The sequence below is a fragment of the Calliopsis andreniformis genome, chromosome 8 (assembly GCF_051401765.1).
Source record: "Calliopsis andreniformis isolate RMS-2024a chromosome 8, iyCalAndr_principal, whole genome shotgun sequence".
Classification (NCBI taxonomy): Eukaryota; Metazoa; Arthropoda; class Insecta; order Hymenoptera; family Andrenidae; genus Calliopsis; species Calliopsis andreniformis.
Window position 1 is genome coordinate 462531 of NC_135069.1, and position 22469 is coordinate 484999.

General features: G+C 41.7%; 4 protein-coding genes across 18 annotated transcripts in view; 2 read left to right on the plus strand and 2 right to left on the minus strand.

The window, feature by feature from the left end:
* Positions 1 to 1195, plus strand: part of Shot (dystonin-like protein short stop) — a 66063-nt gene extending 64868 nt beyond the window's left edge. For 6 of the 9 annotated variants that reach the window (XM_076383746.1, XM_076383743.1, XM_076383744.1 and 3 more), the window contains 2 exons: positions 248 to 307; positions 737 to 1195. In XM_076383746.1, the coding sequence (XP_076239861.1) occupies positions 248 to 307; positions 737 to 899 (223 nt within the window). In that variant the 3' untranslated portion in view covers positions 900 to 1195. The remainder of the gene's footprint in view (positions 1 to 247; positions 308 to 736) is intronic. The other 3 variants (XM_076383750.1, XM_076383751.1, XM_076383749.1) reach the window with 2 other exon arrangements.
* A 1089-nt stretch (positions 1196 to 2284) lies between these two features.
* LOC143182621 (uncharacterized) lies at positions 2285 to 7554 on the minus strand. 4 transcript variants are annotated; one of them, XM_076383753.1, is made up of 10 exons: positions 6971 to 7554; positions 6488 to 6893; positions 5868 to 5972; positions 5609 to 5781; positions 4366 to 5536; positions 4154 to 4281; positions 3797 to 4081; positions 3146 to 3683; positions 2822 to 3075; positions 2285 to 2741 (listed from the first exon to the last, which is right to left on the minus strand). In XM_076383753.1, exons 1-10 carry the CDS (start codon positions 7415 to 7417, stop codon positions 2595 to 2597), a joined length of 3654 nt encoding a protein of 1217 aa, XP_076239868.1. In that variant the 5' UTR covers positions 7418 to 7554; the 3' UTR covers positions 2285 to 2594. The 4 variants fall into 4 exon arrangements, with proteins under 4 accessions (XP_076239868.1, XP_076239867.1, XP_076239870.1 ...); XM_076383752.1 differs by having other exon boundaries at positions 5609 to 5787; XM_076383755.1 differs by lacking the exon at positions 5868 to 5972.
* Positions 7555 to 11084: 3530 nt separating this feature from the next.
* LOC143182499 (sister chromatid cohesion protein DCC1) lies at positions 11085 to 13349 on the plus strand. 3 transcript variants are annotated; one of them, XM_076383516.1, is made up of 10 exons: positions 11085 to 11332; positions 11562 to 11582; positions 11668 to 11844; positions 11916 to 12007; positions 12092 to 12114; positions 12184 to 12376; positions 12465 to 12681; positions 12756 to 12865; positions 12955 to 13138; positions 13210 to 13349. In XM_076383516.1, the coding sequence occupies exons 1-10, from the start codon at positions 11241 to 11243 to the stop codon at positions 13313 to 13315; spliced, it is 1215 nt and encodes a 404-aa protein (XP_076239631.1). In that variant the 5' UTR covers positions 11085 to 11240; the 3' UTR covers positions 13316 to 13349. The 3 variants fall into 3 exon arrangements, with proteins under 3 accessions (XP_076239631.1, XP_076239633.1, XP_076239632.1); XM_076383518.1 differs by having other exon boundaries at positions 11916 to 12114; XM_076383517.1 differs by lacking the exon at positions 11085 to 11332 and adding an exon at positions 11438 to 11477 and having other exon boundaries at positions 11916 to 12114.
* Fak (protein tyrosine kinase 2 Fak) overlaps positions 13336 to 22469 on the minus strand; it is a 32996-nt gene continuing 23862 nt past the window's right edge. The window contains exons 5-23 of one of the 2 annotated variants that reach the window (XM_076383485.1): positions 22250 to 22399; positions 21992 to 22180; positions 21836 to 21916; positions 21529 to 21751; positions 21159 to 21194; positions 20916 to 21047; positions 20650 to 20832; positions 20361 to 20577; positions 20098 to 20288; positions 19801 to 20005; positions 19645 to 19724; positions 17655 to 19462; positions 16934 to 17077; positions 16697 to 16846; positions 16515 to 16614; positions 16223 to 16454; positions 15847 to 16138; positions 15418 to 15763; positions 13336 to 15344 (exon numbers count right to left, since the gene is read on the minus strand). In XM_076383485.1, the coding sequence (XP_076239600.1) occupies positions 15440 to 15763; positions 15847 to 16138; positions 16223 to 16454; positions 16515 to 16614; positions 16697 to 16846; positions 16934 to 17077; positions 17655 to 19462; positions 19645 to 19724; positions 19801 to 20005; positions 20098 to 20288; positions 20361 to 20577; positions 20650 to 20832; positions 20916 to 21047; positions 21159 to 21194; positions 21529 to 21751; positions 21836 to 21916; positions 21992 to 22180; positions 22250 to 22399 (4737 nt within the window). In that variant the 3' untranslated portion in view covers positions 13336 to 15344; positions 15418 to 15439. The remainder of the gene's footprint in view (positions 15345 to 15417; positions 15764 to 15846; positions 16139 to 16222; positions 16455 to 16514; positions 16615 to 16696; positions 16847 to 16933; positions 17078 to 17654; positions 19463 to 19644; positions 19725 to 19800; positions 20006 to 20097; positions 20289 to 20360; positions 20578 to 20649; positions 20833 to 20915; positions 21048 to 21158; positions 21195 to 21528; positions 21752 to 21835; positions 21917 to 21991; positions 22181 to 22249; positions 22400 to 22469) is intronic. The other variant, XM_076383486.1, reaches the window with a different exon arrangement.

Below are 22469 nucleotides of genomic sequence, written 5' to 3' on the forward strand. Positions count from 1 at the left end.
TTCCACTTTATTTGCTTTTCTTTCTTTAAGGAACTCTGGAAATATTGTATCTCAAGTTGATCGAAAGCAGATTCAAGTTTGATACGTATTGAAAGTACCTACTCTTGATAAAAATAGACGCATTTGCATAGAAAAGTCTTGACGATACAGAGCTTAGCTTCTAGATTTGCTCGATTTAACGGCCTGCTCACACGTCGCTTCCGATGTATACTAATAATTCACTATCGTGTCTGTTTTCCAACGCTAGGAGCAGCTCGATGTGTACAAATTCAGCAACTAACACCTCGTCGGCTGTTAGACAACATAGGTAATCATCGTTTCGGTCTGAGACGGTTTTCCTGATTTGCTTTACGAAACCGTACCGAAAGAACCCGGACGGATAAAATTGATGCCTTAGTAGTATATCCAGTTAACCGGGTAGTAGCTTGGTACAAGGGGGATGTTTGTTATTCGACTGTGCTGTAGTGGGGGCAGAAGATGATCCGAGAGTAGTTCCTCTGAAGGCAAGCACTAGAGCACAATCGAGGGCACAAGAGAACCAAAGTCCTTTGCTTCTACTACAGCCAAATTGACTGCACTTTAGTATTTGAGCTACTGTTTGAAACCTCTACACCGATTACGCGACGAACCGACCGTGATCGGTCGCGAGAAATGATTAGAATGAACGAACAATACTGGAAGCATTGGAAAATAGTTGAAAGTGTACTATTTAATGATGATCCTGATATTCCTCCAGAACGAGGACCCCGTCCAGCGGATCGAGCACACCACTGCCGCCATCCTTGAAGCTGTCCAGAAAACCTTCCGGTGCTTCGGACACGTCCGTGTCGACGACACCGACCACGCAAAGGAAAGGGAAGCCAACGCCGATCGACCAACGAGCACCATTCCGATTGTAAATGGATGTCGCACAGTTGCATCTAACGAAAGGCCAAATGTTGAAGCCGCGATCGTCGTCGATAGAAAATCATCAGCCCCTTCATTGGGAATTTCCGTCGACGCGACGTTTAGGGTAGTTTAATATTATATGTAATAACGAAACCTGCGAAGACGCGTCGGGAAGGAATACTTGGATTTTGTTCATTTTCGAGGCAAGATTCCTCTCGGTCGCGTTCAAAATCGAATGTAAAAGAGCTTAACGTTATTATTGAACTATTTTGTAAAAAGTGCATAGTAAAACGCGAATTGGGCGCGACGTGTGATCTAAAGAAAATTATTTAAAAACGGGTAGGATTTGAACGCGTTGTACGTAATCGATCTCGTGACGTCGCTTTGTACAAATCGATGCGTTACCGTACCATGCCTCACCTTTGGCGCACTCTTATCTAATTCGCGTGAATAAGTTTCTGTACTGGCAGGAGAGTAAGGCTACATGAATGTAACGTAATTTCACGTATGTGGCAAAGATTTGGTTGTTGCAAACCAATAGAAATGCATACGCACGAATACGTTTTGCCGTTGAACGAAAAAGAATATAGTCGTCGTGGTGCGTACGTGCGTACTTGGAGCTCGAATCATGGTTCGATGATACACGGCGTATGTTTCATTTGTCTCGATTGTTTCCGTTTCTTTCCGTTTCTTTCGATTACCGGCGTTTCCATTGTTCTTCATAGTTGAAAAGTGAGCCCTTACGAGAAGAAGCATCGAACGAAAGAAAACGTTGCCGATTCTTCTGAGAAAGAGGGAGAAAGAGGGAGGAAGAAAGAGAAAGTATGTGTACATATTGCTCGATTCTCCGATTCGGTGTCGTAACCGGGATCACTCCGCGAATAAGACAGTTTCCTAGAAAGACACGAATTATACGCTACACGCAACGATTGCCTTAAAAGTCTAATCGCTGTGCCGCTTCCGCGCGAATCGTACCTGCCTACCGAAGCGAACCGATGCTCGGAGAAGAGAGCAAGGGAATTCTGCGATTCTGGAATGCTGTTGCGTTTATCGTTAAGGGCTCACATATAGGCCGAATCTATATTTCGCGAGACATTCTGCGGGATACTTACCCTTTTCTTTTCTTTTCTTTTTTCTACGTTCTAGATGCGATTAACGCGATAGCTCGATTCGTACGATGATGTGATTAATCTATTAACTATTTTTAAATGTTAATCTCTGTTTTTGCTTTACTTTAAGATTCTGTATCTCGTCGCTAACTAATTGCAGTGAAGAAAGAAATACACGCAAACGCACACGCATTTGACACCAAGGTCACCACTGCTCCTGACGTTTTATCGACTTTAATTTCCTCCCTATTTCCTCTATTTAGGATTCGGAAAAAACAAAAACTGTGTCGTGTAAAAAGTATTTATTAATTGTCGAATACGTTCGTTCGCGAAATATCGTATTTACAAATTATTCGTGTAAACTTAACAAGTCTATGTACAAAAACAGATTCTTGAATCAACGTACGTAGAATCTATGACGATGGAATCGTTACTATAACGTAATTAGTGCCGTAAGGAGGGACAGACCAAACGGGTCTAAGGATCGATCCAAAAGAATTGCCATTCAGTCGCAGCCATGCTATCCTCGCTCGAATATCGATAGCCGATTCGATGTATAAGATGGGTGTACGTATTTCGGTGACTCCTTTTAGATCACTACTTGCGAGAGAGCTTCTGAAGCCGTGCCTTCAAACCCGTCGCGCTTAACTTTAGCTTTTCCACTTTGTTCTTGCTTTCAAACTTTTTTCGCATCTCCTCCATGCGTTCTTTACGTATTCGTTGTTGCTCTTTCTTCCAGATATCCTATAAACGGTACACACCGAAGGTGAATGTTGGTTCATCGTTAACGCAAGTAAGGTAACATGTTTTGTCAGGTCGTTTACCTTAAAATCCTGGCAGAAAGTTAACCAGAGAATAAAGAATGCATTAGGATCAGCCGCATCTAGGCTAGTTCCCTTTGGAGTATACTGATAGAACTGCATCACCGATTTGAACTTGTTCTTCGCTTCGAGCAATGCTTCTTGTTCGTTCGTCAGTTCTGTGGTAGCCTCGCGGAAAAATGAGTCCATTTTCGTTTGAAACGGGCCCGATGCTTCTGGGTCTGCTTCTACCACTTTTTTGCATTTGTCTGTGCAAACTACATACAAGCGTTAGAAGAATGAAAGAAAGATGAAGATGAAATATAAAGAAAGTACCGTCTTCCTTACCTTCTAATTGCTTTCGTAATCTTTCAAGCTCGTTAGAAATGTTCTCGAAATTAATATTTGAGGCAGCCTCGACGTCTGCTGGTTCGGGCACCGGTAACGGTAAAGGTTCTTCGAAGTTATGATCCTTCTCTTGAGCCAGTCTAGCTCTGACGACATAATGAAGCAGAGTCACTCCTTGGACATTCGATTTGACGTCTTTCAATTTGCCCAGAATCTCGAGGCCGAAACCGTCAGCCTGACCACGCGTTCTATTTCCACCGTTCATGTAATTACCGAACGTTAGAATTAGCGCTATCACTTTCTTCAGGGAACTTGAGTTACGAAGAAAGTCACAGATAGTCCGTAAGTTCGTCAATTTGGAGGAGACTGAGGAGATCGCATCATTGAATTCGGATTGGAACATCAGACAGGCTATTCTTTCCGAAAAGTGGTTTATACTCGAGAGCTTTTTCAGGAAGATTTCTGGCCGATCTAGGGGAACATCTGGGTTAGATTCCTCGAAAGCTCGTATGTCTTCTAGTTCTTTCGCAGTTGGTCTCTAAAATATTGGATCGTTACAGGACTCGGAAAAGTTACCGGTATCAATCGAATATCGCCTATCGACGCAAAAGACAATTTTGATATCTTTAGTGAATGAATGCGAGGACTTACGATTTCATATATTTGCTGCAAAGCTTCCAAGCTGACTACGCTAGTGTCTAAATTGTAAACCGCGTTCTCCACTTCGCAGAAATCTACGTGCAAACTCTTCTCAAGGATTCCCACCGTTTTCGATCGCTTCGAGTCGAGGATTTTGGCTGGCTGCACTTTAGAACTCTTTGAAATGTCGTCTGCTTTTTTCACCGGCTTTCTCTCGGTCACTTGTCGCGAGAAAAGGCCGGCAAACTCTTTCATGTCCAAGTTTGTCTCTTCCTCTAGCTCCACCCATAGCGGAACCTACGAAACATCGCAAAGGTCAGTATCAGACATGCGTGTGGTAGTTTGCAGTGGCTATACCTCTCTTCTCACCTGTACGGGAGAGTCGGAAGCGTCGTTGGAAGAACCACGCTCCACAGGTGCCGTCACAGGAACCAGTATCCTTGTCCAATAAAGCGGCTTCATGGGTACTTCTGGACACAGCGGCTCCTTTCTCATGCCTAAACGATCGAGATTCAATTTCACGATTCTAATCATCCTGGAATCGTTCGTTTCCAGTCGCATTATTCTGTCTCGTTACTCACACGCTCTGCTGGCTGGGTTCCAACCCCCGGCTGGTGGTGCAGGCAAAGGACAGGGACCTTGGGCCCCTGGTGCTGCCGGGACTGCTCCCGGTGGAGGTGGAGGCGGAGGAGGCCCTCCAGGAATCCCAACAGGAGGAGGAGGTCCACCAGGGAGTCCACTAGGTGGCGGTGGCGGCGGAGGAGGGGGAGGCCCAGCCGAAAGTCCTATAGGAGCTGGGGCTGGCAGGGGTGGCGGGGGTGGCGGGGGTGGCGGGGGCGGCGGAGGAGGAGGGAACGGAGCTGTAGAGAGTCCAACAGGTGGCAACGGTGGAGGAGGAGGTGGTCCACTCGAGAAATTTGTCTTGGGAAACGGTGGAGGTGGCGGGGGTGGTATACCTCCGATTAGTGGCGTTGGAGGTGGTGGCGGAGGAGGTGGCGCTGGGGGACCAGCAGAAATCGTGGTTGTCGACTGAGCTGGAGGAGGCGGTGGAGGTGGAATAAATGGTCCATCGACTAATCCACTGATCGAGTTTTCTGATAACGGCGGAGGAAACGAAGGTGGAGGAGGAGGAGGAGGCGGTGGCGGAGGAGATGGAGAAGACGGTGGAATTAGCACACTCGATAACGACGTAGGTGGCGGTGGCGGTGGCGGAGGTGGAGGAATAGGAATTGTACCACCGATTGACGGTGAAGGTGAAGGCGGTGGCGGTGGAGGTGGAGGAGGAGCTGTCGATGCCTCGTGTGCTTTCGTAGTCAAAGGTTGTAATGGTGGCGGTGGAGGTGGTGGTACAATAGGGAAGGAAGGTGGATGTTTCGACAAAGGAAGCGATTGCGATGTAACAGTAGGTAATTGTTGCCCGTGAGCAGCAGAAGACGAGAGATCATTTACGACTGGCGTCGTAGTAACTACCGACTGTCGTTCTTCCAAGGTAACCGGTTGATCGTTCAGTTTTTCCAGAAACAATCCCGCGTCGCCGAGCCTCGCTATACTGCCTCCAGGAAACGTTACAGTAGGCGATGTCTGTGTAGATTTACCTTCGGTCGTTTTATTCGCGTGAATTGTTAATTCGTGAAGTCGTTCTACTTCAAGTTTCAACACCTCTAATTCCGATTCGCGACAGTTGCTGGACGATGTTTCTTCCGAACTGAAATTAGTAGATGAAGACGCATCTTTACGTTCTGTCTGTCCTTTCTGAAAGAAGAATCGCATTAAATACGATCGGATAATTTTATAGTGGTCCACGTTCGTCTCTTACTCTCTTACCGTCTTGAACTCCTCGCTCAGAGGGACACCGTCGAGACTAACTGAATTGAGAAGACCATCCGAGATCAGTCTGGAAATGAGTCTAGATGCGAATTGCTCGAGTTCCTCTTCGCTGAGTCTCGACTTTAATTGCTTCGGTAGAGCCGAGATGAGCACTTGAACGAGTCGTTGCTCTGAAACTTGAAACATTTTCTCTCTGAACTTCATCTCTTGTTTGCTTCTGCGATGCGTTATTGTTCAATCAAAATCACCAGCGAACCTGAAGAATTTTTATCGACACGGTTTAAGCAGGAGCTTGCAAGAACGTCGTTTTTAGTTTCGACAGAGTTCCAGTCTTTGTTCGGCATTGGCGCCTGTTCTTCACCTTGAACACAATAAACCTATTTTTTATAGTAGCTTTTCTCCTTTCTTTCCTTTTCGGAAACCAATGATTTTGACAGTTGAATGAGATATGTCGTTAACGACCGCGTTTTCGTTTCCCGCAATGCGGCGAACCTCGTCAGATTAGTATACATGGACGCGTTAACCTCTGACAGAGGCAAGATAATTGGAAACCGAGCCATCTAATTCGTCGATCGAGACGAAGTTGGCTCGTTACTCTTAGTGCGTTATCTCACTGAATCGTCAACGTTATAAGAAATTTTGTTCAACCGTGAGACCCCAGTGAATCAGGGAATCTTCTATCGTCTACTGCGGAAGGCGGAACGCGTTTCACTGTGAAACAAGTCGAAATCACGCCTCCGTGATATCGCTTATCGCGCCGCTTATCAATCAGAGACTTTAATCTCATGCTCATACACTCTAGTTGCGGGCATCTCCGCAAACAACCTCTTACAGGACCTTTCAAATCACACATTTTTCCGTCTAAATTCTACTCACCCAATACCGGAGATAAAGAGGACGATTCTTTTGGCTTCTCCTTTCTCTCATCCACGCAAGTATTCGTCTCGGTTGGCTCCGAAATTTCTTCCTTCTTTACAGTTTCTGTGGCAGTGGTCAGTTCTTCGGGATCGGTGAACACGCTGTCGCTACTAGATTCCTGACTCGGTGGCAAAGAGATCTCCGTTACGACGAGACTCTTGTTCGCCAGTCGCCAAGAATCCGTGACTATGAGCGCTGGCCCTTGTCGCTGAGTAGGGCTAGAGATCGGTACCAACAACATGTCAGGATGTTCTGTTTTCGCTTCTGCTTCCGTCTTCCTTCTCGCCGATTCGGCTGTATCAATGGATCCTTGGGACTTATCTCGTTCTGCCTTTTCCGGGGTCTCGATTTCGGGCTGCACCACCTGCTTCGGACGTAGAATAAGAGTAGTAGAGTTAGGCGTTATGGGCTATCTCTGTGGGTGCAATGTGGAAAACTGACCTTTCTGACGGCGGACCCTGGTGGCTTCGGCGCCCGCCGTTTGCCGTGATGCGGTGCCCGCACCTTCTCGAACTCATTTCTCAGTTCGAGTTTCTCATCCGGGGTGTTCAGTTGCCGCCTGGCGTCGGCGTCGTCGACGGTGTCCGCCGCGTGATCTAGATCATCCCCGACGGAGTCGGCCGTGCTCACTGTCCCCTCGCCGGTTCCTCTGCCCTTCCTGCCCTTCTTCTTCGCGTCGCTCTGCAGATTGCCCATGTTTGAAGGAACCGAGAGATCTGGCTGCGTGCCTCGACAGGCGGTGGCTCTGATCGAGGCTGCTGGTGCCCCAGCTGCAGCTGCGATGCCGACTTCTCCGGCATACAGGAGCCTGAAGGTGTTGATACACAGGCGGGCGATGTCGCGCAGCGTTGGCCTGGTTCTCGCCGCGCAGCCGCCCTCGCCCTCCATCCCCGATGCGACGGTCGATACACGCTCTCTTCTTTCTTCGTGATTCTCCGTGAATGCCGTTTCGTCCAGCTAAAATGCACGATGCAAAGACCGAGCGGAAAAGACAAACCAGTTCGGATATTCGGGAAGGAGGTGTTCATTTGGGAGTCGCCGCAGCTGCGTAACCTTTTGCCTGCTCGATCAACTCGCTAAATCCATCAACCAGGTAGGATCGACAAACAATTTATCCTTCTCCCTCCTGATAGTCGCAGAGCGTTATCAACTTTTGTCTCCTTAAACAGATACTCGAACAGGTTCCGCGAAGATCGATATAACTTATTTATGAAATAGATAGTCCGTTTTGCATCCTGATTTCTGCTTTTCGACTTTCCGAATATTCCTCTTACTCATTGTGAGATGCTCGCCGCGATCTACTCTTGATGATTGTACGAGTTCAAGGGTAATGTTTGTACCGATGAAATAGCAATAAGCAGACGCCGCAGAGACTCGCGATTCTCGGATATTTATACTGTCATTATACAGGTCGGCTCGATAAGAGAATCTATAGATTTTTATTCGTCTAGTTCACTTTTCATGTGAACAATTCGTTCTGTGCAACCTTTCCATCCCGAACTGTCATAAGAGTAATATCAGGGCTGAAAGTGATTGCACGAATTGCGCAGAATCGACTAAGTAGTCAACTATGTATACGTATATATATATATGTGTGTGTGTGTGTGTGTATACATTAAGTCGAGGTACTGGATAGATCAATCATGTTATTTGTATACACATGTTTATAACTGATGTTACGTGTTCGAAGGAATTTGCAATATCCATTACCATTTTTGTACTACAAACATATTAATAATTGCTGCTATGATTATTTGATCGGAAATATCAATTCATCGAGATCGATTAAGTCTTGTTGGAAAACGTATACAATAAAGTATTGTCTCAGGTGTACGGTATTATTGGGAACAAGATACCCTATTCAACAATACTCCGGTGTTCAAGGATGATAGAATGCATGGGTTTGCCATCACTATCTTCTCGCTCACTCCACCAGGTTCAATTTATGATCAATCGATCGCCGAAAAGCGCACTTCTCTTCTCAGTCACTCTTGACACTTCAGCGCGCACACATCGCAGCAGCACGCAGCGGTCTTCAGCCGATCCCTGACCTTACGATCAACAGTTTCTCCTAAATGGTACCACGATCCCATGGTCCACCGAAGCCCTCGCTTCTTCACAACAACTGGGCATCCCTGACTATTGATCTCCTAGTATTGTAGACACAAGCATTCAGTTGTAAGATAATAAATATAATTTTGTGTAATGTAAAGGCAACCATAATATAAAATATTCGACTACATTTGTTACCATCTTATCACTCCTACGCCACTTCGGCAATTCTCCTGTTACACTCTCACACTCCCACACCACCTATTCATCCACTTTATTCCTCCACCACTCGTATATCACTTCCCTGTCATTTCATCACCGATCCCACACCATTCCGAAATCACTCCCACATCACACCCACATCACTAGCACATCACTCCCACATCACTCCCACATCAATCCCACACCACTACCACATCACACCCACATCACTTCGACATCACTTCCACATCACTTCCACATCACATTCACTTTAAAACACACTACTCTCACTTCACTTCCACATCCACTTCCTTCCTTCATCACTTCTAATCTCGATTTTAGCACATTTTCATTATACTCCTATTAAAAACTAGCACGTGGCGCCATCTACCGGTGTAACTTTGAACTAAAATAAGAAATTATTTTTTTAGTTCGGGGTCTCCACCGCTAGATGGCGCCACTTGTCAATTCCGAAAATGCTGCACACGAAAATGGGAATTGACAAGTGGCGCCATCTAGCGGTGGAGATCCCGAACTAAAAATAAAATTTCTTATTTTAGTTCCAACTTCGTCCGCTAGATGGCGCCACTTGTTAATTCCCATTTTCGTGGGGAGCATTTTCGGAATTTACAAGTGGCGCCACCTGGCGGACAAAGTGGGAACTAAAATAAGAAATGATATTTTTAGTTCGGGGTCTCCACCGCTAGATGGCGCCACTTGTCAATTCCCATTTTCGTGTGCAGCATTTTTGGAATTGACAAGTGGCGCCATCTAGCGGCTCAGGGCCGAACTAAAAATATCATTTCTTATTTTTAGTTCGAACTTTGTCCGCTAGATGGCGCCACTTGTTAATTCCTATTTTCGCGGGGAGCATTTTCGGAATTTACAAGTGGCGCCACCTAGCGGACAAAGTTGGAACTAAAATAAGAAATGATATTTTTAGTTCGGGGTCTCCACCGCTAGTTGGCGCCACTTGTCAATTCCCATTTTCGTGTGCAGCATTTTCGGAATTGACAAGTGGCGCCATCTAGCGGCTCAGGGCCGAACTAAAAATATCATTTCTTATTTTTAGTTCGAACTTTGTCCGCTAGATGGCGCCACTTGTTAATTCCTATTTTCGCGGGGAGCATTTTCGGAATTTACAAGTGGCGCCACCTAGCGGACAAAGTTGGAACTAAAATAAGAAATGATATTTTTAGTTCGGGGTCTCCACCGCTAGATGGCGCCACTTGTCAATTCCCATTTTCGCGAGGAGCATTTTGGAAATTTTGGGAATTGACAAGTGGCGCCATCTAGCGGTGGAGACCCCGAACCAAATAAATAATTTCTTATTTTAGTTCAAAGTTACACTGCTAGATGGCGCCATGTGTTAGTTTGGGAGCATGAATTGGAAGTAAATATGTAGTGACAGTAGTATGGAAGTTTGATAGTGAAATGGGAGTGATGTGGGAGTGAAGTGGAAGGGAAGTGGGTGTGATGTGGGTGGTGAAGTTGGAGTAATGCGGGAATAATGTGGAAGTGGTGTGGGAGTGATGTGGGAGTGATGTGGGAGTGATGTGGGAGTGAAGTGGGTGTGATGTGGTGGGTGAAGTTGGAGTAATGGGGGAATGATGTGGAAGTGATGTGTGAGTGATGTGGGAGTAATGTGGGAGTGATGTAGGAGTGATGTGGGAGTGATGTGGGAGTGATGTGGGAGTGATGTGGGAGTGATGTGGAAGTGGTGTGAGTGTAATAAATGTGTGGGTGAGAGGATTGCAAAAGTGACGATGCAGTAACGTAGGAGTGATTTGGTAGGAACGTAGAAATGACATGGAAGTGATGTGGGAAAGAGGTGGAGTGAGAGTAATGTGTGTCTGAAGTGGGAATGCGTGGGTATGGTGTGGAAGTGATGTCTTAATTATGAGGAGGTTGTGTGAGAATGAAGTGGTAGTGGAAGTGTAATGGAGTTGAAAGGAGACTGAAGTGGCAGTGGAGTTAGAGTGAAATGGTGATAAAGTATCGGTAAAATGTGGAAGGTGCAGTGAAGTGAGATAAAAATGGGAGCCAAGTATTTTAGTTCAATATTTCAAGTGCTTTTTTTACAATAAGTAGGCAATGTTTGTAGGTTTTTATCATTGCATAATAATTCGTAGAGTCCCTGTACTGTATGTCACAAAAACTGGAATTAAATTATTAGGGCACAACACGTTTAATTCGACTGATTGGTTTCATTGGAAATTAACAATTACGACGATGTTGGTGTTGTTCATCGCTGATAGATGGCAGACTTGTTGCTTGCAATTTTTTTGATTGACTATCAAACTCTTTGACTTGCATAGTCATAGACGTTTCTTCATGGCCGTATCATGAGGGCCCTGTACCACCAATAAATTTTCGGGTGCTATTTTTGCAGATACAAAATTTCCATGATTACTTGGTAAAAGCTTATCACTGCATAATAATCTGTAGAGTTTCTGTAATGATTCTGTATTATCAGATTGCCTATAAATTACTGAATAATGTGTTTATTAATTGGCGTAGTTTTGAAGCCGAAGCCACCGCTAAGACTAGGTACATCGTTTCACTGGCCACTGCCATATTTTGATCAATTGGTTTGAATATTTGTTCGCAATAAGTTAACGAACTTCAACTGTTGAATGTATTACACATATTTAGGCAAGGTGTCTATAAATAATGTAGATCCGAAATAGTTGAAGTTAATATCTTTTTAAACAGATAATAGGATATTATAATCTATTTGGAATTGTTAAATGATGTTTTAATACCAAAAATATTACAGAATGGAGACAAGAACTACTATGTAAATATTGGATTTTATTATTGTTATACTTTTCCCACAGATAGGCAATATGTCGAAAATATAACAATTTTTTAATTTCGGCTAGATATTCACGGAAAGTCAACGAAATCCGAGAAACTTTGAAATTAGCTCTAATTAAAGAATCTAATTTGCAAAATGTGACTCAGGTTTTATATTCTGTATCGGAATGGAATGCAAACGAACATACCAAATTATTAGAACTTGATGAGCATTTATTAGGAACAATTAATAGAGGGGACAGGTATGTGTTTGTTGAGTTTCTGTCATGTTGCTAAAATTTTGCAACAATTAATGTTTCCAACAATATTGCAGTTTAATGTTTCAGGGGAATAAGGAAGATTCTGTTGTGTTATGTACAAAAACTCGAACATATGATGTTAAGGAGGCAGAAACATCTAATTCATGTTTGTTGATTCCAAATTTAAATTTCTTTGAGAAAACACATAAAGATAGAAATGACAGAGTAATAGAAAGTTACAATATTTCAGGTATATTCCATAAGTATTATGAGGTATGAAAATTGTGTATTATAACAGACTTCATGAATCTTTGCCTTGTCTAATCTTTTTAAATAATTAAGGTAAAGGAGTGTAAACCTAAACTGACAAAATTGCTTGACCTCCTTGAGCCTTCTTCTTTCAAAGGAACAGAATATGAATCTACAATTAGTCTAGAACATTTTTATGACTATCATAGATTACAAGCAGAAATACAAGCTAGTGAAGATGAATTAAATCAAGCATTGAATGATTATTTAATAGCTAATATGGATGGTATAATATCCTTTATATGATTAAGATGAAATAATATAGTAATTTATTCATATTAATGGAGCAATTATTTTTTTGTTTTGATTTGAAGGTTATGTTCGTCTGATATCATTTGAATTTGAAATACGAAGTTTAACATTAATGTTGGATCTGTTTGATGAAAATTGTTGGGAATTAAATGAAGTAGATAAAGAAGCAACATATGAAGCATTAAAAGAATTCATTCCCAAGTCAATTTTTGATATTTTGTTTTTAAAATATGCAGAAGTAAGTCAAAAGTTTAAAGAAGATGGGAAACATTTGTATAGGTACTCAATTTCCGTTTCACTGTGTATAGTTACACTTTTATTTTGTATCATTGTGATAATGGATGATATTACAGATATAATGAAGAGAAATGCTGTAAAAGTTTGGCAAAAGTTCTTCTTGCAGCTTCACCAATAACTGAATATAAACAATTTATGGAATCTTGGTGCATTGGTACTCCAGACAGTAAGATATCATTTGCAGATAAAGAATTCTGTTGAATGTATGAAATTGATAACATATTACAATTTTCTCTTCCTTTGTTTTTAACTTAGAAATGAAGCCAAGAGAAGAATATTTAAGTGGTATAGCCCTTGTTACATGGAATAGTTCAACATTGAAAAAGGAAATAATATCTTTTTTAGAAACAGATTTACCAAAAAGTATTAATGAAAGATTCAATGAACTTTTCAAAGTAAAAGATAAATGGACAGTTGAGGAAATAACACCTTACATATTGTAAGTAAATGAACAAATTTTTATGATTATAGAGTTTGGTTTCAAATTATAAATTTTCTCCTTTTTTTCAGAAATTTAACAACGAATAAAATGAACGTCAACGCCCTCTTAACTAAGTACGCTAGATGTTCAGCGATTAATAACATTAAATACTATAGCTCGAAACACGGTAAATAATAAATGAAAACTATTCACAATACTGAAATCATTCGCGTTGTTTATTTCGCTTGCGGGCATAATACATAGTTACATGTACACGATGTTATAAATATCTTCCAAATATTGTTACGCATTGTGTTTACTTCTATCATTCATCGCTTAGTTGATAGCAATAACATCATCAATCATAATAGATTGCCGTGGTTTTAATACATATATTTGCTTAAAGAGCTGCGATCATAATGTAAAGAACCGCTATCTTGTACTATCTATTACCAGTGTCTTATATATGTCATTTTACTAAAATTTATGAAATTTTGTACGATTTTAGAACAATTTTAATTGTAAAGCGAAAATAAAATGTGCTTTTATATTAACTCTTTTAGTTGTGAAGTAAGTTTACCAAAATTTTCATTATCACAATAACAGAATAAATAAGAAAAATTATTAACTGTTATACAAAATATGCAGGCTCCTTAAATTTTCAATCGCAGAAAATTTCACGCATAGCTTCTTTTTTAATGTTACTTATTTTAATCATAGCATCACATATTATAATATTCGTCATGACGCAGTTGTAGTAATCACATGTGATGTAAAAGAAATAACCGAAAATGATATAACAGTAGTAATATTGAAAACACAATACATATTGTAATATTCGTAGAATAAAAGTGATGTGAACATCTTGGTCATTTGAACAGTTTTGATAATAAATGAATTGCAAAATATATCTTTTTTATCAAAAAATTCATGAAAAATAAATGTTGTTAAAAATAAAATGTACTCAATTTTTCAACATTACTGTTAAACGATAAGAATTTAGAATATTTATTTTTATATACATTTACTGTAATTGAAAAAATGTATTTTTTGCTTACGATACAATAGCAGCGTCAGCATTATCGCCATAAATTCCTGGGAGAGTTTAATAATCTACATATAACTGTACACGTTCAATTTGTTAATAAAAAAATTTGTTGATTACAAAAGCATGCACGCCTTGGCACATTATTATTTATAAAACCACGAATGTCATAGAATAATAATAGTAAAAAACAATAATATGAAACTTAGCATTCCCAGGAACGTGAAAAAATAATTAATTCTATGCGAATGGAATAATTTTACATCTATGGAATATTTGATAGCTTCGTAAATGCATTGCACTTATAGGCGCATTGCGTCGACAAATTGTCAATACTATGTATTCTTAAATGAAGACGAAATTTGTCTATAAATATTTCTTAGGAACTGACTTGCCGTTGAAGAATGATTCGTTTTCTTTCTTTTATAAAACATTCTGTATAAATTTCACAAATCGGTATGAATTGTTAAATAATTACATAATAGAAATAACATTCAGTCCCATTCTTTTTCTACATTATAATCACTCCCCGTAGCAGGAAATAGACTATTAAATTATTGATTCATTATCATAAAAACAACATTATCAGAATTTTATCTATACGTGAAATAAAATTTCCGCAAAATATTACGGTATGAACTATTTTTTTAAAGATATTTATATAAATATAATATATATAGAATTATTCAACTATCTACAGGAGGATGCAATAAGACGATGTCTGATAACATTGAATCGTATACATAATAGTTGTATAGTAGATCATTTTTTCGGTTCATTTTCAATAACGTTAGTTCATTTATCGGGAGATTAAAATATGTTGTCTTGTGAATGTTGCATACGTCTATCAATGAGAATTCTTACAAATGTCTTTTGCATCATCCTGCACACGCGATTCTTCGTTATACAATAACAAATTAACAATAATTCTAAAGCTTTGGAGTGATTTCTTTATCGCTGTGACTTACTTGTAATGATAATTCATCTACTGCTACATCTAACGAATACTGTCCTATCTATAAGTACGTTTAGACAAAGTCCGTATAGTTAAATGTTAAAAAGGGCTATAAAGCGCAGATACTAAACCTTCTGTTATTGAAATTATGCGCGAGATGTAGACGGGTAACTCGTACGATGACGTCTATGTACATCAAAACTAATATCGTTTCGAAGTTTTACCTGAAACATGCGAAACATACACGTAAACATCGAATTATGAACGTAAAAGAAAGTATGCGATAATAAAATTTACCTTAGTACAAGGCACCTCGTTGTTAGCTATCACTTGTCGCAGTTTCAGTTGTCGCTTTATTGTTAACCGCGAACACTGCCTGTTGACTGATACCTGTAGTGACTGTCTGGCTTGGGTGAATAACAGGTGCTACCGTTTGGACTAAGTTACAGGTAACAGGTACCATTGGCGGCAAATTAACTGAAGTATTCATAGGGCTGATGTTACACGATAAGGATGGTCTTTTTCGTTCTAAACTATTTGTAGACATTTGCCTCCGTGTCGTCGAATTGCGCTCAAGACTGTTAGTTACAATGTGATGCCTCCTTTCTAAACTGGAGCCTGAACTGACGTCACTTTGACTGCCCTAAATAAACAAAAAATTCTTTTATTAGTATCTCTGTTTCTTAGAGTAATTCATGGATAGACCTTTAGAAAATGAAAATTGACCTGTAAAGAACGGTCCACCGATTGTCCCATTCTATGCAAAAGATCACCGCTTTGGCTCTGTCTAAATGTTGTGCCTTGACGTTCTGTTGACTGACTTCTTCTCAAAAATTGTTCCCCGGACTGGCTGGAACGGATACGGTTCTCTGGTGTAGATCCCTGAAGAATGCCAATGTCGTTCTGCTTTTGGCAAATCTGGTTATCTACGTAGGGATAACGTATACGTATCGAATCGATCACATCTAGAAGATTCTTTGCGTCCATCGCTAGGATGTGGGCGGCAGATAGCATCCCTCTGAAATGCCAAACATTTTCTTAAGATTTTCTTACGTTTATGATTTACGCATTTACCATCATGTAGGTATTGCAAAGCATTTACTTTCGATATTCTGCATCCAATGTCGTAGCGCTATACTTCTGAGCTTGTTTCATAGCTGTCACCAATTCTGCCATATCTTTGCTAAGAACCTTGTGCGCCATTTCTACCTCTCGGTGAGCAGATATGGGTAATATGTCGATTAAAGCGTCCACGGATGACAGGAGAGCTCTTAACTCGATACCCACTTTACGTACCAATTCCAGATATTGCTCGGCTTTGCTTTGCTGAACACCTGAGACCACAATATACTGTTAAATAACGATCGGGGATTACACTGAAGAAAAATGTATACCTTGTGAAAGGGACATCACAGCACGAACTACGCTGGTTGTACAATCGTACACTTTGTCGTTAGTCCTATCTAGGTCTGCAGTTGGTGTAGGTTCCATTTTCTATAATTCAATTGTATTATTGATTAATTGTATTAATAAAGGAAGAATTTTTGTTCGATTCTTTATAATCTATATGCAATACCTTCACGACGATCACTTTTTCAGTACTCTTATCCGAACCTAAAGAGCTAGTATTAGCGCTATGTTGCTCATGATTTGGCGATTGTGTAACTGAACGAGGAACCGGAGGACTAGCACTTTCATCTCCGCTTGTGGCGATAGATAAACGTTTCTGAATATATATGAAAGAAAAAAGTCAGTAATAATAATCAATAACGTATAATAGATATAAAAATTACTTATTAATCATTAATTGTACCTCCTCCCTCGCTAGCCAGCGGCTATCTTCTTCCGATTGACGCTGTTGTTCCAAGAGCCGCTGCTCCAATAACTTTTGCTCATCCTCGAGACCGCTGTTGAAATTTTCAGTAACGCTGTCAAACAACTGAGACTGCACAATTCTCTGAAACGAGAACATTTCGTTTCACTTATTGTATTCCACCATTTGGTCACATCCTATGATAATGTACTGACTTAATTGGCTTCGATAAACAAATGTACACAGTAAAATTAAAGAGATGCATAATTCTTGATGCAAAAACCAACTGCAGAATGTAGAGTAGTGCAATCATACTCGTTACCATGCAGCTTAGATTGTTACAGTAATAAAATTTCTTCTTATTATTATTATTATTACTATTATTATTATTATTATTATTATTATTTGTCATGGTCATTCTTCATGCAAGGGATTAGCCTACCAAGACTGCGAAACAAAATAATCCAGAATTGTAATGAAAAGAGGAAAAAATATTGTAGGTACATCTACTCGTGTAACGAAAGAAAAATAGGCTCGCGTGTGTCGTGTGAATTTGAACGATACCAAAAGCATGTATATACATATCCGTAGATTAACATCCAATTCGCAACAGAAGTGTAGATTGGGGTGCCGCAAAGAGTCTTGAATCGTAAATAAAAACAAATATGCTTGTTGCAGAGAAGAGTATGCGATTGTTCATTCCTAGGAGGCGTTACCAAACCTGGTCTTGCTGCGCCTCCTCTGTCATCGAGCTGCTCGACGACATGGTGCTATCACTGACAGCGGAGGATATCAGAGATCCGGAGAGTGTACCGTCTGTGGAGCTGGTCAGTTGCTCGTCTTGTTTTTGCGCTACGAACGTGGTGATTTTCGCGACTCCACTCGCCACTTGCGCCGTACTCGATTTCGCAATCACTGTCACAGGGTTCACAATGTTGCACTGCGTCGATTGACAGTGCTGCGTGCCAACGACAATAGAACTCGATTGTTGACCGGCTACGAAGTTCGAGGCACCCGGGTGAACGTGCTGCTGTTGGTGGTGGTGGTGGTGGTGGTGATGCTGGGCCCCTGAGCCAGCTGACGCGGCGAAATGCGCTTGAATGGGGTGACTCTGCGCTATCCCATAGGGCGGCAGTTGCTGACTCACGTTCGTTGTTTGAGAAATAGGCATGTGACTCGCAACTGCGGATTGCATTTGTTGCACGTACGCGCTACCCTGGACTTTTTGAGCTTGCACAACCGTGACGGAGGTCGCGTGAGCCGTGTAAATCGGGCTGGCGCCGCTTGCGAGGTTCTGCTGATTCATTTGTTGCGTCGGGACGTAAGAAACTGGCTGATGAACAGGATTCTGTCTTTGGATGTTTTGCGCGTGCTGCGATTGCGCCAAATAGATCGGCTGCGAGCCGGAAAGACTAATGTTCGAATATATCTGCTGTTGATGCGAATAATTCTGAGAGTGCATCATTGCTTGCGACTGAAGATTCTGCGCCGAAGTGGCCACGTGCGTCAGATTGCTCCTTGAAGTTTGAACGCATGTCGCGACCGACACGTTCGCGGGCTTCAACTCGGTGGCATTTTGGTTCTGTAGATTTTGCGCTCGGAATTTCAAAACTGGACCGTAGAGACACTCCGCGTTCGACGTAGGAATGCTGGCGTTACTCGAATTAACGACGGGTACACGGGGATACGCGCCGCTAGCAGCCAGGTTCTGCACGCAACTCGAGCTCTGACTTAAGCTGGACTGACCGACGCTTAGCCCTTGATTCGCGTTCGTACCAGGGAATTGGCCGAAATTGGAGGATTGTGTCTGACTGTTTGATACTACGATACCACTGTTCAAACTACTAGGGCCGAAATTGCCAGGATTCTCGCCAAAGTTCCCGCCAACGCTGGGGCTCTGACTGAGGTTACCGACAATAGCGGAGCTCTGAGTGAAATTAGCGACCGGTCCATAGATCTCGGCGCAAGTCGTGTTTACAGGAACGGCGCTGGATACCGAGAATTTTTGCACGGGCGAGTAGAGATCTCCGGTTATGCTACCGACCACTTTCGAACTGACCGCGTACAAATTTTGCATCTCTTTAACCTTCTGCTGCTTTCTATTGGCAGCGGGTGATTGGGTTTGTGTCGTCTCTGAAATATTTAGGCTGGACATTTGAGGGCCGTCGGAGGATTCGAGAGAGTCTAGGTTGGTGTCGGACAAGGTCGAATCACCCGATTGAGTGTCGTGAGAAGCGGAAGGTTCCGAAAGAGCTGGATCGAAAAAGGGTAGATCGGAGACTAGGGCGGTAGTCAAGACTTGATCTTCATCTTGGAATTGGACCGCCAAAGTGTTAAATGGAGAGGCGGGAGTTGTGTAGACGGAGGGACATACCCCCCTAGTTTCATTGTCCTTGAGAAGTTGCGCGAGAACTTCGGGGCTTTGCGCCACAATGTACGTCGAAACTGGCGCCGCGGCGGTTAGGTGAGACTGATCCGTCGTGTTTTGCGGTTGCCTCGATGGTTTCGGCGGCGGTACGTCGTCTGCACCTAAATGACGAGACATTATCCGCTCCATGATCCATGGAACATCTCCACTAGGTATATAGGGTTATTCAAAATACTCGATGCAGTGTAACTTTTACTTTATACTTCTTTTCGATGAATTCTTTGCAGTTCTACTATATTATATTTTGAAACACCCTGCAAAATCAGTTCTTTTTTTTACGTACCCCAAGACATGGCTTGCACTCTCCTATTTTCGCGTTTCATCGTTTCCTGCTGTTGATGTTTTTCTTCCAAGAGAATTTCGCTGTAACATCACGACGCAGTATGTGATTATTTCAACAAGAGATTCAACCCATGAGCATAATTTTTCATGCACTTACTGCAGCGTTTCTCTGATTTCCTTGAACGTTGGTCGTTTACTGGGCTCGTAACTCCAGCACTGAGACATCAACGAGTACAATCGTGGAGGGCAGTGATTTGGTAACGCAAGTCTTTCTCCGTTCTCTAGTTTACGTATCACTTCGTTGTTTTTCACGCCTTGGAATGGTTTCACTCCTAACATTAGGATCTCCCACATGCATACGCCTATAAGAGACGTAGGTGTCACACATGATCACACTATCATCTCGCAGAAACGAAGAAAAGCACTAAAATATTATACATATTGGGAAACTCACCAAACATCCAGACGTCAGAAGATGTCGTGAATCTTCGAAAGTTGATACTTTCTGGGGCCATCCATTTGATTGGCAACTTACACTTGCTCGCAGTGTAATAACTCTGATCCTCAACCCATCTGCTTAAACCAAAATCTGCCAACTTCACGCAGTTGTGTGCGGAAACTAAGACGTTTCTTGCAGCGATATCTCTGCGAAAAATGAATCATTGCTATATTTGCTACACAGATTTTCTCTTTCCCTATTCTACTTCAATCGAATACCTGTGTACAAATTTCTTGCTCTCAAGATACGATAAGGCAGTACTCAGTTGAAACGTGTAAAGTAGAAGAGTTGCAAGATCCAGACGATGCTTGTTTGATTGCAAATAGGCGCGCATCTCTCCTAGCCTAGCTAGTTCCATCACTAACCAAATCGGCGCTTCCGAACAAACACCGATTAATTTAATTATATGAGGGTGCTCAAACTGCTGCATTATGTCTGAAATTTCGCACGTGTATCAGTCACGCGTTAGCTACAATTTTTCTTATTTTTGATAAAGGAATTTCTTACAGGCTTCTTCGAGGAATTTCTCAGAAGTTGCAAGATCTGCGTCAACTTTGCAAGTTTTCACCGCGACAGCTATGGTTTGGTTATCTCTTCCTTTGTAGGAACCCTTGTGTACATTGCCAAATTGGCCCTCCCCAATAATTTCGCCCAGCTCCACTTGATTTCTCACTATTTCATAATTTTGAGCTAAAATAATTTATATCACAATTTACGTAATTTCCTTCACGTATCCAACAATAAGTGATAAGGCTAATTTGATTGTAGCTTACTAGCTGGCGTCGAGTAGTCTCCTTCCTCATCCACGATCTCTGCGTAATCTTCCGATAGAATAGTGCCAGTTTTGCTCGCATTCTTCTCAGGACTGTTAGAACCATCTTGCCTGTATTTCGGTGGATGCGCGTCTATTTTAAACGAAAAGAAAAGAATGAACAAGTATAAATCGATATACTGGGAACTTCATGCAAAGTACTACTCTGAAAATATACTAAAGGGTCATCCAAAGAACTACAAACCTTTGCATGGACAGGGATAGTTTTTCCACGATGCAGCTTGCAAGTGTAAACGATTGTAACTTAGTATATTTTTAGTAAACGTAAACAGCAAAGAGGGGGGCTTCGTGCAAAGCATTTATATGAGTACACTTGAATACATATGTATAAATAGAAAGACGAGAAAGTAAAATGGCAAGTTTCTAACTCTTTAATTATCCAAGATACTTCTATACAAAGTAAAATAAATTTCCGCATAAATATCAAAATCCTTGGCTTTAAAATGACAACGCTAAGAAGGTAAGTATTGAAATAAAGTTAAGATATTATACCGTTAAATGCTTGCTTCTGCTCAGGGCATGCTACTTTACGCGGGACACTAGTCGTTTCTTACCTTTTCTGTTCCACAACGATGTGTTACTTTCAGTGACCAGCCTACAATATCCGTCGATCAAATCCGCAAGACTTTCCGCTTGATCTAAACTCGAGCAAGTTATGCTGAGTGTTTCCGCTGCCCCAGCTACCCTTAACTGGATGCACGCCTTCGCGTGTTCCTTGCAGTCCGATACGAGGGTTTGTATGGACTGTATCTGAGAAAACTCTGCCATCCTCGTCGGCTATAATAGCACATTTACTCTCTGTACTTATAAAAATGAAAAAAAGAAGGAAAGGTATTAAGTTTCGATTGCAAGAAAACCTACCACCGTTCCACCCCTATGAGCCATGTAAGATATGCCCAAATCTGGTCCGATGACTAGTTCCACGGGTATAGACCAGCTCGACTATAGTACAAATAAGACGAAATATACATATAATAGAAAAATTTGACAAGAGACAAGAAGGTTAACCTGACTCACCCCTAAAGCACATATGAACCTTTCTTGGTCGAATCTGTAGTGCGCCCTCAGTAGATCGAAGAACTTAAACATGCACTCCAACTCCGACAATACAGCCACTTTCTTAAAATGCTGCTGTATTAACTTGCGTAGTGCCTTTGGTTTCATTCCGTTCAACACGGACCGTGGTAAAAACTTGTGCAGACCGACCTGCGAACAATTGACGTTTTTATGGAATGAAGGTAAAAAGCGGCGAATGCTGTACAACGACGTCTCTACCTCTCTTTCTAGATACTCGAGATTGCTCTTCTTGTCGAGAGCGATTTGAGGCATGTCTTTGAAGAAATAGCGAATCTCCAAGCAGCACAACTGCACCGCCACGTCTTGGTCCAGGGCAGCGTGGTTTGCGCAGAGGTAATCGTTCCGAACCTATAGCACCGTTCTATCAGCGTTTTATCACTAGAAATTAGACTTAGGCTGCGATGTTCATCGACATCAA

Bases quoted from the DNA above. Each gene is read 5' to 3' on its own strand.
- LOC143182621 (XM_076383752.1), bottom strand. From the start codon at position 7,417: ATGGAGGGCGAGGGCGGCTGCGCGGCGAGAACCAGGCCAACGCTGCGC. The intron at 6,894-6,970 runs GTCAGTTTTCCA...CGTCCGAAGCAG, and splicing joins CAGGGTCCGCCGTCAGAAAG to GTGGTGCAGCCCGAAATCGA. The intron at 4,282-4,365 runs GTGAGTAACGAG...TCGATCGTTTAG, and splicing joins GAACCCAGCCAGCAGAGCGT to GCATGAGAAAGGAGCCGCTG.
- LOC143182499 (XM_076383518.1), top strand. From the start codon at position 11,241: ATGATTCTGTATTATCAGATTGCCTATAAATTACTGAATAATGTGTTT. The intron at 11,583-11,667 runs GTAAATATTGGA...AATTTCGGCTAG, and splicing joins ATGGAGACAAGAACTACTAT to ATATTCACGGAAAGTCAACG. The intron at 13,139-13,209 runs GTAAGTAAATGA...CCTTTTTTTCAG, and splicing joins GAAATAACACCTTACATATT to AAATTTAACAACGAATAAAA.